Source organism: Culicoides brevitarsis, chromosome 3, assembly GCF_036172545.1.
Source record: "Culicoides brevitarsis isolate CSIRO-B50_1 chromosome 3, AGI_CSIRO_Cbre_v1, whole genome shotgun sequence".
Classification (NCBI taxonomy): domain Eukaryota; kingdom Metazoa; phylum Arthropoda; class Insecta; order Diptera; family Ceratopogonidae; genus Culicoides; species Culicoides brevitarsis.
Window position 1 is genome coordinate 28,738,321 of NC_087087.1, and position 20,002 is coordinate 28,758,322.

Consider the following 20,002-nt stretch of genomic DNA (forward strand, 5'->3'; position numbering starts at 1 on the left):
TTTAACTGAAAAATAATGAATTTTAATTGATTCGTTGATTCTTCTTGTTTTTCAAATAATTAATTATTTAAAAATTTATTTATTTTTTGTATTGTTAATGTAAATCTCGGTATTACAACCAATTACATGCTTTTGGGAAGTTTTTTTTAATTTTATTTTTTTTTTCTTATTTTTTATTTATTGTCGTCTAGTACATTTTATCACAGACTTTAATTTATTTTATTTATATTTTAATTCATCGGCATGATTTTTTTTATTATTTGCGTACGTTTCGTACTTTCACCATTAAAATTTTGTAAATTTTTCCACAATTGGCCATCATATCAATCACTTTTTTTTGTTTTGTATATTTTTTTATGTGTAACGTACTTTCTTTGAATACTTATTATTAATTTTTTATTATATAATTTTTTTTCACTTTAATTTTTTTGTATTAAAAAAAAATTGTTAAAAAAAAACAAAAAAAAATTTTTTTCAGACTCTTTTCTTATATTTTATTCTTTTTCACATTTTTCATTATTTTTTTAATTTTTTTTTTGTGCAATATTCGAGTACTTTGTAGAAAAACGAGCAAAATTAATAAAAAGTTTTAATCCCTTTGAGAGAATAAATCCTTTGATGCATCACTTTTTCATTTATTTTTGATAGAATTTTAGTAAAAGTAATTTTTTTTTTAAATAAAAGTTGGTACAAGCACACGTTAGTTCGATGTTCACGTCAGGAATGTTTGTCTCGGACTGATTCGGTAATTGATGCGTGGAACTCACAACATCACCGTGTCGGTTCTCTGCTTCGTTTTCGTTCGTTATGTCGCTACTACGTTGTGCGTTACTGACAAAATTTAAAAAAAAATAGTGAATGGAACTTGCTACGATAAAGTTACGAGTAATATTGCTGTTTCGATTTTGTCACAATTTTTATGCATTTTTTGATGTTGTGATGTGAGGTAATTATGCGAAAAAAAGTGCATTAAAAATTTTCCTTCACATTTTTATGAGCAAAAAAAATTTTTATTAATGATATCGGTGTCGGAACGTGTAACGAATTCTTTTGAAAAATTTTACTTGATGTTACGTCTGGAATGAAAAAATAAAATAAAATTAATTAGAAAATCATTAAGGTAAAATTGTTTTTCTTGAATTTTAATGAATGACATAACACGTGTTTTAAAGTTAAAATATTTAATTTAAGTGTTTAATTTTTCACTTGAAGTCCTTAATTTATCTCACAAAGTTCAATACTCTCAATTGAAGCTTTCGAAAACTTGAATAATTTTTTTGGGGTCTTAAATTTTTTTTATGACCTCAGGATCAAATTTCAAGGGCTTAAAATAATTTTTTGGGGTCTTTTTCAAGTCTCCATTTAAAATTTTAAGACTTCAATTCTTTTTTATCAAGTTTGCGTTTTAAGACCTTCAATTAACTTTTTGAGGTCTCAGAATTTTTTTAAGACCTCAAGCGAAAATTTTAAGAATATTAATAAAATTTTTGAGGTCACAATATTTTTTTAAGACCTCAACTTCATATTTCAAGAACTTCAAACAATTCTTTGAGGTCTTAAAGTTTTTCTTAAAATCTCAATTTAGAAAGTCTCAATTTAGATTTTTTTTCTCAAGTTGAATTCTTCGAATTATAAGAACATAAATTAACTATTTTGAGGTCTTAAAAATTTTCTGAGGTCTCAAATTTAAATTTAAGAATTTGAATATACTTTTTAGGGTCTTAAAGTTTTTTTATGACCTCAAGTTTAAATTTTAGAAGCTCAAAAAAAATTTCAGGGGTCTCAAAATTTTTCTTAAGGTCTTGAGAAAAATTCAATTTTAAATAATTTAAAATATTTTTTTAGTTTCAAAAGATTTTTAAGACTTCAAAAAAAAAATCAAGAGCTTAAATTGATTTTTTGAGGTCCTAAACTTCAGTTCCTTAAAATCATTAAACTTTCTTTTGAGGTCTTAAATTTTATTTTATAAAAAAATATTAAATTTTTTCATGGTAAATACGATCTTCAAATCTTGCAACCATTTCTGAAGGTACAAAACACCCAAAAACCAGCCATTATTATTTTCCTTCAGCTTTTTGCTACCACAGAGCTACAAGGATGAAAATACACATCTTTTGATTACATTACCCAAAAAAAAATCATCCCGAAATACCATACAAGTTACACACAAATTTCAACGCATGCTCAAAGCTTTTCACAGCGGGCTCTTTTATGGTTTTCGTACGACGGGGAAAAACGAGGAAAACCACTCACTTGATCCATTCAAAATGTTTACTTTTCAAAAAAGTTTCATTCATTTTTGGGCAAATAAAAATTTCATTGAGTGACTTTTCGAATATTTTTAGTTGAAGAAAAAAATTAATTTTAATTCGTTAAAAATTGTTGAAAAGGGAAAAAAATGAAAATTATTCAAATTAATGAACACCTAATTAAATCCCTTTTAGCACTTCCGTCGAACAAAGAAACGTAAAATAAATCAACAGAGAGATGAAATCACAACAAAAAAAGAGAAAATTCGCCAAAGAGATGAAATGGCAACAATGAGAGTAATTTTCTCAATTGCGTGTGCGGGGGGAGGGGGATGAGGTATAATGGGTGGCACGCAATATACATTACACTGATTGTTAAAGAGAGACAGAATAACTTTTTTTTCAATTTTCAAGGGTATTATAAAATAATAAAAAAATCCTTTGCCAACTTTTTTCGTCTCTGTCACGTTTTATTTCAATCACTTAATAGAGTTAAATTTTGCCCCCCTTAAATTTGAGATTTTCCGTAAATTTCAATTATCACTCCATTAAAGTCATTATTTTATTATATTTCCACAGTGTTTGTGTCTCAAAAATCTTTTGCCTCTCTAAGCTTCACTTAAGGACTATAAAATGTAATCCTCTTAGGGACTACTACAAAAAATCCCCTCTTGTTTTTCTAAAGTTGTATCATATTATCGTCATCATTAAAATATCATCATTTATCTCCCATACAGACACAAATGCGTTAAATTCAAAGTAAAATTGATAAGGATTCATCCTTTTCTCACATTTTTTTTCACTCTTTAAAATATATTGAACGAGGAAACACTTACAAAACTTTTTTTTTTTTCTTTTTTTTTTGCAGAAGAAGTCGTAAACAGCGTGCGAACTTGACACGGTAAGCGAGATGACTGAAGAAGAAAAGTCTTTAATTTCCCGTAGATACCAGACGTATGCGTATAACTTGTACACGAGCGCTGTACGAGAGTTATACGACACACAAAAGAGGACGAAGAAAAATTACAGAAAAAAAATCAATCAACCGTAACATTCATTCCGAGTACTTTTCGCTCGTGAAACGACGAAAAAATAAAATAAGAAATGACGAAAAAATGAGATTTCAACAAGTAAGCAGCTACGAGGAAAGGCAGCAAGTGTATCATTTGGTACTCCTCTCACGTTTGCATATTAAATACAATTTTCCCTCTCGTCGTACGTGTGTCATGTACGTCCTTTTCAAACATATTTTATTGTTATTATTACGGTTATTAAGTGAATCTAGTCTCTCTTTTGTTGCGTTGCGTGATTGTCTGTAGATGACGTGCTGCTGCTTCTGAACGAGGAGGTGGCGTAGTAAAAATTATTTTCAATCCTATCTCGTTCCTTTTGTGATTTGAAAGAGACTCATTTGCATAAAAAAAGTTGACTGTAGGAAAGGCAGTGACGTCGTTGGAGGAAAACAAATCCCTAATGGGGTCAAACTAAACCTTTGAAGGATCAGTTTGATCTCTTTTAGAGTTGATCGTCTACAGCCCAAAAAGTTTATACCCTTCAGAAGATTATTTTAATCCCTTTTGATTCTTCTTTTTGAGACTCACAAGGGATTAAAATAACTCCTCAAGGGGTTAAATTAACCTCTCAATGGATTAATTTAACCTCTTAAGGACCCTATGAGCGAAAAAGGGGTCAAGTTAACCCTTTAAGGGATTAAATTAGCCCCTCGGGAGTCAATTTAATCCCTTAAGGCTTTAATAATCCTTTTAACATTTTATGAGGTTGACTTAACCCCCTTTAAAATTGTCAAATTTCAGTCCCCCAAAAATGTTCAAGAGGTTAATTTGATCCCCTTTGAATTCAATTATTGCAATTTTCTCAATTTCAAAGGGGATAAAATTAACCTCTGGAGCTTTTTTGGGGGCTGAAACTTTGACAGTTTCAAAGGGGGTTAAATCAACCTCTTAACATGATAAGAAATTACTTAAGGGGTTAATTTAACACCTCCATACCTTAAATTCATTTAAGGTTAAATTCATACCATTTCAATCCTTAATTTACTAAACTTTGATATTTTCAATAGTGACTCCTAATTCAGTTACAAAGGATAAAGAGAAGCCCCTTAACATCACACATCTGTCGCAAATACAGAAAGCTCTCCAAAAACTCGTAATGATTCTTAAAAAAGTTAAACTTTTTATAAAAAAAAAATCGAGATCCGTCTGTATAATGTGCACTTGTTGTTCCTGCATAAATTTCCACAATCTACTTCTTTCCTTATGACATCAACAGAAAAAACCATAATAATTCTCCTGCTTATAATTTAATTCAATTGAACAAAAAAAAAATCTCTCTCCCGCTGTGTGCTACACTGCCTCCGTCATTCGACATCCGCCACATTTGTATCACAATAAAAAGTGCTCGCATACTCCAAACGTAAGTGCCTCCAATCTACTCGCAAAATCTCATCTTCTCCGTATCGTTTCGGCAAGACTTGCTTCGTAACAGATTCTCTCTAAATACGCCAAATCTCGTCGTATGTACATGTTGCCATGGAGATAAGTTGTGAGATGTATGAAAAGTGAAAGGATGTGCGATGAGTATGCGCAAATTTCATTTTTCATAAAACTGAGAATTTTCCGGCATTTTTTGCGTTGTTTGGTCCATCAAAGGACATATGTACACATTAGGCGCCATCCATTTACTGCTTTTGAAATCTTTCACAAATTTTTTTTTGTTGATTATTTTATACTAAATACATAACCTTAATTTTTTTTAACTAAAAAAAATTATAAAAAGTCAATATTTATAAATTTTTGACTAATTTATTTAAGTTTTAATTTTTTAAACTAAATTTTACCTTTAATCATTCTCAAATTACAAATTAAAAGATTTTGATAATCATTAAATTGGCGGCAAATTGCAAAACTAAAAATTTTGCGCGCGCAATTTTAGATCGTTGTAATGTATTCCGCAAAATGAATACCACGCACGTTTTTGTATTTGCTGAAAAACGTCACTAAAGGAGTTTTTATTTCCGAAATACTGTAGAAAAACGTAAACAAAAACAAATCATTGTAAAAAAAAAACAAAAGAAAAGAATTTTGATTAAAAAAATTCAGATTTAACGAAAATCGCGCTGCGATGGCATCTTTCGCAGCAAACAACATCATCAATTTGAATGTTGGAGGTCAACGGTAAGAATTTCCATATTTTTCATTTTCAAATAAATATTTAATGCGTAATTTTCTTGTTTTGTAGATTTTCCACATCCACATCTACGTTAACATGGTGTCCCGATTCCTTCTTTTCCGCCCTCCTCAGTGGTCGTATTCCGAGTTTACGCGACGAAAATAACGCAATTTTCATCGATCGCGATCCCAAATTGTTCTCGATAATCTTGAATTATCTCCGTACGAAGGAAATTGACTTGAAAGACACGGATTTGACAATTTTGCGACACGAAGCGGAATTTTACAACATTTCGCCGCTCGTGAAGCGTCTCATGTTGTGCGAGGAAATGGATGAGTCGTCGTGCGGTGATGTGCTGTTCTACGGATATTTGCAGGCAGTGCAACCGCCAGCATCGGAAAAGGGCATGGAGAAGAGAAAAGAGACTGCAGCAGCGAAATCCGAGACAAATGTCAAGGAAACGACGTCGAAGGAGACATCGACGGTGACTGCGAGTGTGAGTACGTCAGTATTGAATACAGTGGCAGGCAGTTTGAGTACGAGTCGAATGGGGTAAGATATGAAATTTTAAGTTTTTTATATTTTTTATGCTTTTTTAGTGAAATTTATCATAAAGTAATGTTTTTAGTTAAATTTTGAGTAACGAAATTGGTAAAAATTTCAGAAATTCTATTAGGGAAACATTTTAGAATGTGCATTGGGGCAAAATTTAAAAATTTTTCTTGGGTCAAAAATTTTATAATTTGCTTTGGGGATATTTTTAGAATTTGTATTGGGTCAAAAATTTTATAATTTGCTTTGGGGAAAATTTTAGAATTTGCATTGGGTCAAAAATTTTATAATGTGCTTTGGGGAAATTTTTAGAATTTGCATTGGGTCAAAAATTTTATAATTAGCTTTGGGGATATTTTTAGAATTTACATTGGGTCAAAAATTTTATAATTTGCTTTGGGGAAAATTTTAGAATTTACATTGGGTCAAAAATTTTATAATTTGCTTTGGGGAAAATATTAAAATTTACATTGGGTCAAAAATTTTATAATTTGCTTTGGGGAAAATTTTAGAATTTACATTGGGTCAAAAATTTTATAATTTGCTTTGGGGAAATTTTTAGAATTTGCATTGGGTCAAAAATTTTATAATTTGCTTTGGGGAAATTTTTAGAATTTACATTGGGTCAAAAATTTTATAATTTGTTTTGGGGAAATTTTCAGAATTTGCATTGGGTCAAAAATTTTAAATTAAATATTTTTTGTTTGAGGGTATCTTTCATAAAAAAGCATTTTTTTTAAATTTTTTTTTATTATTTATTTTATTTTTTTTAATTTTTTTCTCATTTCAGTCCCGGTCAAATGGTTCGCATCGATGGAACCCGCCATTCGGGTCATTCGCGAAACTCTTCGTGGGATCTGCGAGTCTCTTACAACGGAAATTCCCGCAAATGCAGTGACATTGTGCGTCACAGTCGCAATTCCTCCGCCGATTTCAACAAATATCGCGCAGATTTGACGGGATTTCTCGCGGGAAGTTCTCAAGAAACTCCCGAAACGCTTTCCGATCCCGACCCGATTCAAAATCAAATCAAAGTTCAAATCATCAAAGGACATCACAACTGTGTGGCAATCGCGTATGCGCATCACGTCGCCTGTTACTGCATCAAAGACAACTTTGGATGGCAACTCATTTTCACATCGCCCTACATCGAGGCTCCCATAGACCGTATCACGATAAATGCCAAAGTGAACCTGGGCAATTCGGATCAGCAACCCAACAAAATGATCGCCATTTCGTGCGACAATCAGATCCGACTATGGGGCATCGCAGAAAATGGCGCCAAAATGGACATTGGCACGTTTGATCTCTTTGTGCGCGTCGAATATCTCTTTTTTATCAACACGCAGCTCGTGGCGTTGTCAAGTACGGGAAAAATTGGCGTGTGGCACGCATTAACGCAACATTTCCAGATTCAGGATTTGGGTTCGAGCATCTTGTCTTTCGATTTTGCCGGTTCCTTTTTGCTTCTGGGCTCGAATAACGGCAAAATTTACTACATCGACATGCAAAAGTTCCCGTTGCGCATGAAAGACAACGATTTGCTTGTGACAGAGTTGTACAAGGATCCCTCCAACGACGAAATTACCGCAATTTCCGTCTATCTCACGCCCAAAACGAACAGTTTGCAAGGCAACTGGATCGAAATCGCGTACGGCACAAAATCCGGATCGGTTCGAGTCATTGTGCAACATCCCGAGACCGTGGGACACGGACCGCAACTCTTCCAAACGTTCACCGTACACACGAATGCCGTCACAAAAGTGACTCTTTCGGAAAAATTTCTCATTTCCGTTTGCAGCGAGTTGCATGTTCGCACGTGGCGTGTCACCCGCTTCCGTGGTATGATCAGTACACAACCCGGAAGCACGCCCGAAGCTTCTTTCAAAGTTGTGAGTCTCGAAGCGACAGAAACTTGCTACAGTTACATGGCGGGAAATGATTTCGGGCCGTTTGGCGATCAGGATGACGAACACATTTTTTTGCACAAAATTATTCCGGATACCGAACAGATGTACATCCGTTTGGCATCGAATGGCAATCGCATTTGCGTCATCAAGTCGGTCGATGGCACCTCAATTACGTGTTTTTGTGTGCACGAGTGCGAAGGTAGCTCGAGATTGGGATCGAGACCGCGCAGATTTGTGCTTACGGGACACAGCAACGGAAATATTCAGATTTGGGATCTCACGTCGGCTCTTGAATTGGCGGCAAAGGGAGAATTAGTGCAACAAAATACCGGAGGACCGACGAAACACGAGTTGATCCGATTACTCGACCAATGTGATTTGGTCTTTTTGAATTAATTGTTTGATGATATCGAATAAAATTCCAGAAAATTAAAAAAAAATTGTTTTTTTTTAACAGGAAAATGCTTTTAATAATATAATTATTTTAATTTTATAAATTAGGTCGAAAATTTTATTAATTTTTCACTTAAAATTATTAAATTTAAGCAACTTTTGATCGTTTATCAATATTTTTCTTGCTTTTGAGTTACATTCATAAAAATAATTATCAAAAGTCTTATTAATTTTAAAATTAATCCGTTTTGGTCGAAAAAAAAAATAAATTTAAAAAAAAAATTTTTTGAAAAAAAACTTGAATTGTTCAGGAAATATTAATTTTTTTATCTTTAGAAGTCCTTAAAAAATTCAAAGCGTCTCAAAAAAATATAAAAATTTATTTTAAATTTTTTTTTCGTTCAAGTTCCAAAATATCAACACTAATTGGTATTAATTTGCAGTCAAACAGGTTCGTTTCCTTGATGAAATCAGAGTTTTTCGTTTAATTCATTATTTATAATTTTCAGGTTCCTTGTTCAAATTGAAGTCTCTTGTTGTTTTTAAGATACAGCCCACTAAATTGATGGAAAATTATATTATCTTCTTTCAACATTTCAATAGCAAATGTCGTAATTAAGCAATTTTTTTTTTAGTTTTTTGTTTATTTTTACCATAAACAGTAATTTTTCATGATTTTTTAATATAAAAATTTGCATCCAAAAAGTTCTATATGTCAAAATTGTAATATTTGTATTTTATATTTATTTTTATTTTTGAGCAATTAAATATTTAATTTACTGAATTTTTTGCAAAAAAAAATTGAACTTTTTACCTTTTAGAAGTCTTTTAAAAAATTCAAAGCGGATTAAAAAGAGATACAAAGTTATTTTTAATTTTTTTTTTAAATTTAAATTTAAAAAAAATTAAAAAAAAAATACTAAAATTGTTCAGGAAATGTTAATTTTTTTTACCTTAAAAAATTCAAAAACGTCTCAAAATATATAAAAATTTAAAATTAAAAATTATTTTTTTAGCATGCGCAATACTTTGATTTTTAATAACGCAATGCAATATGATTTTTGCCTCTATGCTTTCGACTAATTCTTATTGATTTGGAGTCAAACAGGTTCGTTTCCTTGATGAAATCAGAGTTTGTCATTTAATTCATTATTTATAATTTTCAGGTTTTTTCAAATTTAATGATTTTTGTTTTTCAAAATATATTGAGCTTTGTTTCAAAGAATTTAAAAAAAAAAATACTTTTCCATTCTAACAAAAATTTCCTTTTTTTATTTCAGATAAAAGTTTCTTCAAAATGGTTTCTATGGTTTTTTTGACACTGTCATCGTTTATGCTCGAATGTGATAATTTATTGAGGTTTAGCTAAAAAAATTAAATTAGGCGACTAAATTTAATATATCCATTTTTTGTCTCCCCCCTCCGATTTTGTCGAAAAAATTCAGGGGCAAAATAAAAATAAAATACAAATATTTTTGACACTTTTTGGAATTTTTATATTAAAAAATCATGAAAAAGTAATGTTTATGGTAAAATCATACAAAAAACCAAAGAAATTCGTTTAATTAAGACATTTTCTTTTGAAATATTGAAAAACATTTTTTTGAAAGTCACGTGAAATTTAAAAAAAAATTTTTATTTTGTGGAATTTTGTTAATGTAACCTAATTTTAAGTTTAAATTTTTTAAATTATAATCATTTTAACGTCAAAATTACAAAATTTTTGAAAAAAAATTTTTAAAAATAAATTTAAAAAATTTTAAAATAGCGCAAAAATCGGTCATTTTTGGCCATGAAATTAAAATACATTTAGTATAATAATATTAATAAAATGTATGTATTAAAAAATGTATGAAATTTTAAAATTTGAGTCAAAAAATTACAATTTTGTAAAAAATAAAAAATTGAAAACATTTCTTTAATTTTTTAAAAATTGAAAAATATTAAATATGTACTTGAAAGCCAAGGCTTGAAGCTTCTCAACAAATAAATATTTTTGAATTTTGGTCTTTGAAATTTTAGAAAAAAAAAAACGCAAAAAAATCGAAAATAAAGTTTTGGTGCAAATATTTTTTAAATACTAATAATTTTAATAAAAAATTACAATTTTGTAAGGAATGAAAAATTCAATAACTCAAACTACTTTTTTTGCAACCAAAAATCACAAATTTTACAAAAAAAATATATTTAAGTTTTTTAACGTTTTTGGACGTTGAACAATGATTGTAAACATTAAATTTATTTTAGTTTATAAATTAAAATTTTTCCATAATTGAAATATTAAAAAAAACAAAAATTTGGGTGCCATTTTTTTTCATTTTAACAAAAAAAACAGTTTTATTTGTTTTTTGTACGATTTTAATGAACAATATTTTTTATAATGAAAATTCTTATCTTATTTATTTTTTTAAATTATTTTTGAAAAATAATTAAATAATTTATTAAAATAAAATAAATTAAATAATTGAAAAAAAAATAATGAAAAAATAAGTTCATATTTCAAATGAAAATTTAAAATCTTTCAAAATAGAATTGTTGTAATTTATAAAATTTTGAGAAATTATAATTGTTGAAAACGGTAAAATATAACTAAACAAACCTATTGTAACATGCTTTTTATTGCTAAAAATGATCTACATATTTTTAATTTTAAAACCTGAATATTACAAAAACCTGCACTATGTACCTTCAATAATCAATTGCGTCTTTCTTGGGAAAAATACAAGTAGAAATTAAAAAAAAATATTTGATAATTGTGTCACTTGGAAATTTTGGTATGCAAAAGTTGAAATTTCAAAAAAAAAATCAAAATTATTAATTTAAAAAAATAAATGTTAGCAGTAGCTGGTAAATAAAAAGTTTTTTTCTTCTCCGCCGAATATTCAAACTTCACAGAAAAAACTTGAAAAAAAATTATTTTTTTTTATTAACAAATATTTATTTATTTATTTTTTATTCTTTAACGTTTATCATATATCTCTATTATAGTTTTTCTCTCATCTTTCTTGTGGTTTTTTATATAATAATTTTTCCATTTTTTATTTTATTTTATTCTTTAATCGTAATAATTATCTTTAACGTTGTAATGTTTAAATAAACATGTTTAGTAGGTAGGTAATATTATTTACAAAAAAAAAATTCTAACTAAATTCCTGCGACTTAAAGATGTTTAAAAGCTTTAAAGTTTTTTTTTCGCAAGAAATATATTTTTTTAAATATTTACACACCATTTTTTTAAATTCTAGGCTTCTCTTTTAAATATAACATCATAAAATTATTTAACATAAGTATCTTTTTTATTTTTTTTTTCGTCTCGTTTTCTTATATCTCACTTTATTTCCAGTTTTTCAGCATTTTTTTGAGAAATTTTTTGCAAAAAATATTTTTTTTATTATTTACATAAAGTTTTTTTTTTTAATTAATGCAAGTTTCGTTTTTCATAAAAACTAAAAATTTAATCACTTTTTTCTTAGAATTAAGTTTAAAATGTCTTAACTAAATTTTTTCTTTAATTTTTTTTTTAATTAACATTTATGACCAGAGGTGACTAAAAACTATTTTTTTTTTCATTAAAACAACACTAAAAACTTGTTTTGTATCCTTTCTGACTACAAATTGAATGAAATTTCTCTCTATTTTTATTTTTACCTCATTTTTCCATAGAAAAATATTTTTTTTTTGATTTCCCGAATCATATCGAAATTTAGTTAAAAGAGTTTGATGGCTCTCCGGTTTGTTTATCGTCTTGTATGAAACAAGACGGTTTCTGCTAGACTAAGACAAAGACAATTTTCTGTTCCTTGTTGATGTTTTCGGCGCTGAGAACGTTCGTGCCGCTGATTTGCAGTGTTTCCGCGACATTTGTCGGTTCATCTTCGCTAATGGTGTTGTTATTTGTGAGAATCATCATGGTGGTCGGATCATAATTTGTCGAAGTTGTGGGTTGCTGATGCAGGATAATTTGCTGTTTTGGTTGTTTTACGGGTTTTTGTTGTTGTTGTTGTTGTGATTTCTGTTTTCGCGATGTCGTCGAGGTGTTCGGATGACGCGGTTTGGATGGCGGCACAACAACAACGGACTCTCATTCGCTCTTTGACTGACAATAAAGCTCCTTGAGCGACTTTAATTCATCGATAAGCGCCTTGTTTTGATTCTCTAGGACAGCTACTCTATTTTCGAGGCACTTTATATACTCCTTCTTCTTGCGTCGACATTCGCGTGCCGCTTCACGATTTTTCTGTAATCGCATTTCGCGCTTTGCACGTGATTGGTCCTCCGGAACTCCCGTGTTGTTGCCAATATTCACTGAAATTTACGAAAAAAAAATATTTAATTTTATTTTTTAAGCAGTAAATTAATTTAAATTAATTTTTTAATTAATTATTTAATTTATTTATTTAATTATTATATAATAATCATTTAAAATATTGAAAAGTAGAAATAATGAAAAATAATAATTTTTTAAAAAAATAACTTTTTAATTTTTTCCAATATTTTAAAAATTTTTTAATTGCATATTTTGACAAAAAAAAATATCAAAAAATTTTTGAAATTTTTTTTAAATTAAAACTTTTATACATTTTGACTAAAAAGTATCCAACAATTTTCTTAAATTAAAAATTTTTGAAAAAATTTAAAATTATTAATTTTTCAACTTTTTTTTTGTAATTTTTTTTATAAATTTTAATTTTAAAAAATATAAAAGCAAAAATATACATAATTTAATTTTTTTGAGAACTTTAAAAATTTTTTAAAAATATTTGATTCAAAAAAATTATAACATTTTTACATTTTTCTAGATAAAGTTTTAAATTTTAAGTTATTTTCATCAAAATTTCTCAATTTTTTTGAATATTTCAATAAGAACTTCAAAATTTTTGTCCGCATTTGAAAAAAAAATTGAGCGATATTTTGCCAAAGCTCAAAAAATTTTAGCTTCTGCTGTTAAAAGTAAATTTCTTACCAGGTACGAAAATCGCTTGACCATCTTGGCCTTGGGTGTACTGCATTAAAGTTCCTGCGCCTAAAAAAAATTCCAAAAATTAAAAAAAAATCCTAAAATCAAAGAAAAAAGGAAAACTCACTCATTTCCGCACTTCCAAGCTCATTCAAGATTTTCCGATACGATGGACGCCTAACTAATAAATCTCGTCGCTTCTTTGGCGATTCATCGTCTGTCATACTGTCGTCGTCGCTGTTTGTGTCATGCATCATATTTCCCGCCATACTTTGTTCTTGTTTGATCTAAAAACAAAAAAAAAAAATTAAAAAAAATTTTTTTTTAAATAAAATTTCAAATTTTCACCTGAATCGCTTGCAATGCGCCTTGCGTTGTCGTATGTATGACTGAATTGGGTTTGCTAACTAATAATACACTTTTAGGTAAAGTCATCGATTGCAGATTTCCAGCAGCTTGGATGACCGACTGTTGATTTGGTTGAATGACAGAATGTGTCTGAAATCGGAGAAAAATAATTAATTTTCGTCCTATTTTGTGCAAATAATTGAGCAATTATACGATAAAATATGAAAAATAGAAATATCCTTCGAGTCACGTGTTCTTCCGAATGTCACGTTTCGTCAAAACTTTCATGCGCGTCAATAACAGACATGAAAATCTCTTTTGCGAGACCTTTTTCGATGAATTTGTTTTGAATTATTATTCAAAAAATGGCCAAGTTATTATTCAATAAAAGTTGAAATTCTCGAGAACGGCGATTTTTTTTTCGTCGTTGTGAAAATCTATTCGAAGAATAGCGAAGAACAAAACATTTATTTGCTTGTTTCACATCGCATGACGTCATTTCTCGAATTAAAATTGTTTACTAACGCCTTTTTTCATGACTTTGATACACACAACTGATTATTATTTTAGTCTTCTGTGTGTGTTGTTTTGTAGATAGAACGAGGTATTTACACGTTGTTGAACGAGCGACGACATTTGAAATGAACCGGCACTCGATTGAGGCAAAGTTGATATTTCTATTTTGCATTTTGTGTCGTTTTTTGTACGTTTTGGTGTCTTTCTGTAAATAATTCGCTTTTTTTAATTTAAAAAAAAAAATTCAAATTTTGTCTCCATATTGAGATTTTTTAATTTTTATAAAATTGTTTATTTTTTTTAATTTTAATTTAATTTAATTTAATTTTTAATTTTATTAAAATTTTTTATTAGTTAAAAAAATAATAAATAAAATAAAAAATAAATAAATAAATAATAAAAAAAAAAAATTGAGGGATTTTCATAAAAAATTTTGACAATATTTAAAAAAAATCATATCTGTATGAAAATTAATTATTTTAAAAATTACAAAAAAAAAATTTTAATTAAATTAATTTTTTTTCAATTGAATTAATTATTTTTGCATAAGAAATATTTTTTTTTACTTTTAAAATATTTTAAGCTAAATTTTAATTAATGTTAATTTTAATTTTTTAATATTTTTATTTTTAATATTTTTAATTAAAATTAATTTTTTTAATTAAAAAAAAATAAATTATCTTTTAATCGATTAATAAAGTTTAATTTTGATTTTTAATTAAAAAAAAAATTAATTAAAAAAAAAATAAAAAATTTTCTTTTAATTTTCTATTAAGAAGTGAACAAAAAAAAATTATCTAAAAACTTTTGAATAATTTTTCAGATCATTTTTGAAATTTTAAAGTTTTTCATACTTTTGTACAAAAAAATAATTAATTTTAGTGAATAATTTTAATAAAAATGCTCCAAAATAGGACTAAATTAGTTTTCAAGCAATTTTAATTTATTTTTATTGTAATTAAGAAATTTTTTTTTAAAGTATTTTAACAAATTTTGGCGTTCAAAATTAATTTAAAATACGTGTTAGTCAAAAATTCGATGAAAAATCGAAAAATATTTAAATTTATGTCAAAATACGCTCAAATTTCGCCAAGTCAACACGAAATTTCTTCACGATTCTTGTGAATTTTCATCGATTTCGACACAACTTTTGACATTAATTGCTCCGACACACCAATTTCCTGCAAAAAAAATCGAACAAATTTCGCTCTCACCTGATGACTGGACGTTTGTTGTTGATGTTGTGTTGGTATAATTTGTACAATGTTTGCAGATGCTGCGAGAACTGCGGATGATGGCACCGGCGAATGACCTTGTTGCGCGGCATGAAGCGCTTGCGGCGGCGGCAAATGCGGATGCGGCGAATGGTTATTGTTGTTGTTGTTGTTATTTTGACCGGGCGCTCCCATAGATTCGGGCGGCGCCAAATTATCTATAGCTGACGAGCCATTTTCCTCAACTATAGACGTCATAATTGAAAGTTTGTTGTCTCCGTTTGTGGTTGCTTCTCGGTGTCTCGGTGCTCTCGTTTGAAATGTAACGACGTTACACGGCTTTGCTCGGTTCTTGGTCTATTTTTGCGTCACTTGATCCAAAAAAAGAGGAACTGCAATTAAAAAAAAATGGAAAATTGAATTAGAGAAAAAATTGCAGCAGGATGTCGATAATTTTTTTTTTTTTGCCTTCACGACACAACACAAACAAATACATATAACACGTGCGCGAGGTTACACGAGGGAGGAAAAACAATTTTCGCAGCAGTGTGCAAAACAAAACAATATTTCGGAAGAATCCATTTCGATATTTTTGTGGCTTTTTTGATATTTTTTTCATAAAAAGTTTTAAAAAATCGAAAATTGGAGTCAAATTGCATTTTGAGCAAAATTTTTTAAAAAATTTTTCTTTTTTGTCATAAAAAATTTAATTTTAAAAAATAAAAAAAATCGCAATTTTTTTATAATAAAATTTTAATTATCCGGATAAAGTTTTCTTTTTTCTATGATTTAAAAAAAAATATTAAAAAAAAAAAATTTTTACAGCAAAATATGATTTTTTGTTTTTGCGAAAATTTGACATTTTCTCTAATTTTTATAAAAAAAATTAAAAAAAAATAATAAATTAACAAAATTAGAATTATTTTTCTCTAACTTTTTATAATTAATTACAAAATATTTTTTAAATAAAACATTTCTGCCTTAATTTTAATTAATTATTTTTTAATAAAATTTTAATTATTTTGGGAATTTTTTTTTTTTCAATCGAAGAGATTTTTTAGAAAAAATTAAATATTTATTATCAAAAAAAATTTTTTTTTCAGCAAAATATGAAATTTTACAAAAAATTTAAATTAAAAAAAATATTTTTTCCATAAAAATGTGAGTAAATCTTTAAATATGTTTTTTTAGATTGAAAAAAAAATAAAATTAATCAATTAAAAATTAAATAAATTTAAAAAAAAAAAAAAAAAAAAAAAATTACAAAGCTTGAAAAATTTGTTTACAACAAAAAATTCAAAAAAAAACCATTGAAAAAAATTTAAAAAAAATTTTTTTTAATTAAAATTTTTAAAAATCTTGAAAAAATTTAATTTCTATAAAAAAATTGCCCTTTGAATAAATAAAACTTTAACTGATTTAAAAATTTTTCCTCTTCTGGAATTTTCCTTTTTTTTCTTGCTCTCACAGACAACTTGACGCCAAATCCTCATGTAAAATTCCAATTTTTGTTATCAAGGTCGTTCAATTTTTTTCTTTTCATATCAATTTTTCTAAGCAACAAAAACAACAATTATCACTTTGACCGGTTTCGTAAACTTTGAATCACGATTACGTTCTTTTTTGTGTGTTTGCGATTGTATCATTCTGTGCGACACAAATTTTATAGCAAAAAAAAAATTATGAGTCATTCCGAGTTTGTTCAAGAGTCCGACAACAACGACGACGACGACGATGATGATGACTGATGTTGATGAGCATTGACCGACAACAAAACAATCAAAATTTTGTTTGTTTATTAATCGATTTTTCGATTCACTTTTTTTTTTGTTTTTCTGTAAACTTGTTTGTTGCATGAAAGGCAACAAAATATGAAAAAACTCACACAACAACAACTCTCGACATATGTCAATATTATTTTTGCTTTTTTCAGCCACGTCGAAATTTGTCTCGCTTCTCAGAGGGTTCTTTGCGGAATTTGGTACGCGGATTTTTGTATCGCACCTTAATTACGTAGTTTTTTTCGAAAATTATTTTAAGAAAAAAATAATAAAAACAAGGTGTTTGTTTCGTGGTTGTCGTCGTCGAGGAATGAATATTTTATCGGAGACTCGCGTTCACTGTTGCTCGGAATTCGTCATCCAATTCGGGTTCATGCTGATGACGAACGAAACGACGAGTGTTCATTAATGGCTGCCCAAAATAACATCACTCTCTTCCGTTGCGGCGGTATGGTTGTCTCGTTCGCGCGTCGTGTTGCAGACGAAAAAAAAGTATCATTTCACCTCCTCGACAAAACTCTACTAGAACAGAAATTTTCCATTTCGTTTTATATATATGGCAAATAAAAAAAAATATTTTTGTCTAAATAATTCACACGGGCACCGAATTTTCTCGGGCATGTCCAAAGTGCCATCTGTACGCCAATCGGGCACAACGTCGCGCTTTATCGCACTTTTTCCACCACTTTTGGTAGCAAATTCACTTGGATTTACCTTTTTTTTCGTCGATAAAATACGTAAAAATTATTTTATGACAATCAGCTACGCAAGCAAATACTACTCTAAACGTCACACATACAAATAATATCATCAGAGTCGTGTGTCTTGCGGGAGAGAACGAACGCAGCGACATCTGTCTCGCTCTCACACACACTCCGACACACGCGAATGAACGAGACGACACATCCGACTTGTTCATTTTCAATTTTTCGCTCTTTTTCTCTCTTTTTTTTCTCTTGAAACAGACTTGGACTGATGACGTAATCATCATCATCGACGACGACGACGAAAAATATTTTACGACATAGAACGACGACAACGGGCAGAACATCAATTCCATCGACCTTGAATAATGTTTTTCTAAATAATTCGAGTCGCGTGTCAAAAATCACTATTTTTTTATTTTTTTTCTAGGATCGTCCTCAAAAATGTTGATCTTTATCTTAATTCCGGAAAAAATTTAAAATTCAGTAAAAAAGTTGATCAAAGCGCAAAAAATCAAAAATAAAAAAAAAATCAAGGAGGCAGAAAAGCAACAGGCGTCTTATCATTGCGCTATTGACAAGAGAATCATAACAAACGAAAAGGAGGAAAAAAATCTCATTCCACTGTTCGTGGATGAACTCATGCGACAATCAAATTCGTGTGTAAATAAATAATTGTACGTGGAATTACGTCATTGTTTGAAAAAGTTGGAGTAAAGTTGAATGTGATGAATGGGAAAAGTAAATTAACGGTCCTGAATCATATTGAATTTGCAATTTTCTTTTCCATGAAGAGTTTTAGTTTTTAGAATCGTTAAAAATATTTTGGAATTTTTTTACAAGTTTTAGGGGAAAAAATTATTTTCCTTTCGTCGATAAAATTTTCAGGGAATTAGATAAAATTTTTTAGGAAATTTTTAAAGCCGTATTTTTTTTTTTTTTTTTGTTTTTACACTATAAATAATCCATGTCTCGCACGGTGTCTTGCAAACTTTCATATTTGCACCAGGAGGAGATAAAATTTTTAATTTTCAATATTTTGAAATCTTTTTTGATGGAATTTGATTAGAAATAGACAAAAAAGCGTCAAAACACAAAATTTCCTCATAAACACTGGTTTTTGGCAATTTTTAGAGGTTTTTTGGTAAAATTGGTACATTTTTTACTTCCAAAAATACTTGGACGTCATAAGAAATCAAAAATTCAAAAAAAAATCTGATGTTTTCATCAATTTTTCGAATTTTCAAAATTTTTACGGTGGCTCGCGTCATGTCTCGCAAATTTTCAGGCTTGCGAGACATGGATTTTTTATAGTGTAAGCTTTTATTTAACACAAATATATTTTTTGGTACATTTATTACTCCGTAATTTTTTATAATTCTTATGGAAAAAAAAATCCAAAAAAATATTAAAGGAACCTAAATTTTGAAGTTGATAAAATAATATTTTTCCATTTACTTTTAAAAAAAATTTTAATAATTATTTCGACAAGTTTTCAAATTATTCCACGTAAATTCATAAATTTCATTTAAATAATACTTTCTTAAAAATTTTATTACAAATATTGAAAAAAATTAAATTTCGTTTAAAATTCAAAATGTCAATATGTTAATAGAATGAATTTATATTTTCCATAAGAAAAAGTTTATTACAATTTTTAACTTTTTCTGTTTTCTTTCTTTTTTCACATTTTCGTTTTTTTTTTATCATTTCACTTTTATCAAAATGTAAAAAAATCTTTTTTTATAACCTAATTTTTAAAATTTTTTTTAAAGTTCTTAATTTTTTTTTTAAATTTGAAATTTTTTTTTTTATTTCAATTCGAATAATTTTTTAAAGATGTAAAAATAATATTTTTATTTAATAATTAATTTTTTAAATTTTAATTTTTTTTTAAATATTTTTAAAAAATTTATATTTTCTTATTTTATTTAATTTTAAATAAATATCTTTTAAATGTCAGAATTTTTCCCAGCCTTTGTCACCAAGTGAAATATTTCTTTCCTTGCCCTTGCTTAAAAATTGATTTTCAAATTTTTCGAGTCTCTGAGAAGGTAAATATTTAATTTTTACATCAATATTACAAATATATTCATAATAGGTATAATTGACAAGACACTATTTTTATATAGACTCCTTGATTGGAATTAATTAAGCAATTTTCGATGAAGCATTGTAATTTTGTTACA

General features: G+C 28.0%; 2 protein-coding genes across 2 annotated transcripts; one reads left to right on the forward strand and one right to left on the reverse strand.

Annotated features, from left to right (window-relative positions):
* The first annotated feature begins 5,311 nt into the window (after positions 1–5,311).
* Positions 5,312–8,314, forward strand: LOC134834090 (BTB/POZ domain-containing protein KCTD3). The gene is made up of 3 exons (XM_063848631.1): positions 5,312–5,443; positions 5,508–5,990; positions 6,781–8,314. Exons 1-3 carry the CDS (start codon positions 5,391–5,393, stop codon positions 8,294–8,296), a joined length of 2,052 nt encoding a protein of 683 aa, XP_063704701.1. The 5' UTR covers positions 5,312–5,390; the 3' UTR covers positions 8,297–8,314.
* Positions 8,315–11,707: 3,393 nt separating this feature from the next.
* Positions 11,708–17,897, reverse strand: LOC134833804 (cyclic AMP response element-binding protein B). The gene is made up of 6 exons (XM_063848259.1): positions 17,824–17,897; positions 15,329–15,720; positions 13,599–13,748; positions 13,378–13,537; positions 13,257–13,316; positions 11,708–12,598 (listed from the first exon to the last, which is right to left on the reverse strand). Exons 2-6 carry the CDS (start codon positions 15,584–15,586, stop codon positions 12,375–12,377), a joined length of 852 nt encoding a protein of 283 aa, XP_063704329.1. The 5' UTR covers positions 15,587–15,720; positions 17,824–17,897; the 3' UTR covers positions 11,708–12,374.
* Positions 17,898–20,002: the final 2,105 nt, after the last annotated feature.

Bases quoted from the DNA above. Each gene is read 5' to 3' on its own strand.
- LOC134833804 (XM_063848259.1), bottom strand. From the start codon at position 15,586: ATGACGTCTATAGTTGAGGAAAATGGCTCGTCAGCTATAGATAATTTG. The intron at 13,749-15,328 runs GTGAGAGCGAAA...CTCCGATTTCAG, and splicing joins AACAAACGTCCAGTCATCAG to ACACATTCTGTCATTCAACC. The intron at 12,599-13,256 runs GTAAGAAATTTA...CGTAAATTTCAG, and splicing joins TCAAGCGATTTTCGTACCTG to TGAATATTGGCAACAACACG.
- LOC134834090 (XM_063848631.1), top strand. From the start codon at position 5,391: ATGGCATCTTTCGCAGCAAACAACATCATCAATTTGAATGTTGGAGGT. The intron at 5,444-5,507 runs GTAAGAATTTCC...CTTGTTTTGTAG, and splicing joins TTGAATGTTGGAGGTCAACG to ATTTTCCACATCCACATCTA. The intron at 5,991-6,780 runs GTAAGATATGAA...TTCTCATTTCAG, and splicing joins TTGAGTACGAGTCGAATGGG to TCCCGGTCAAATGGTTCGCA.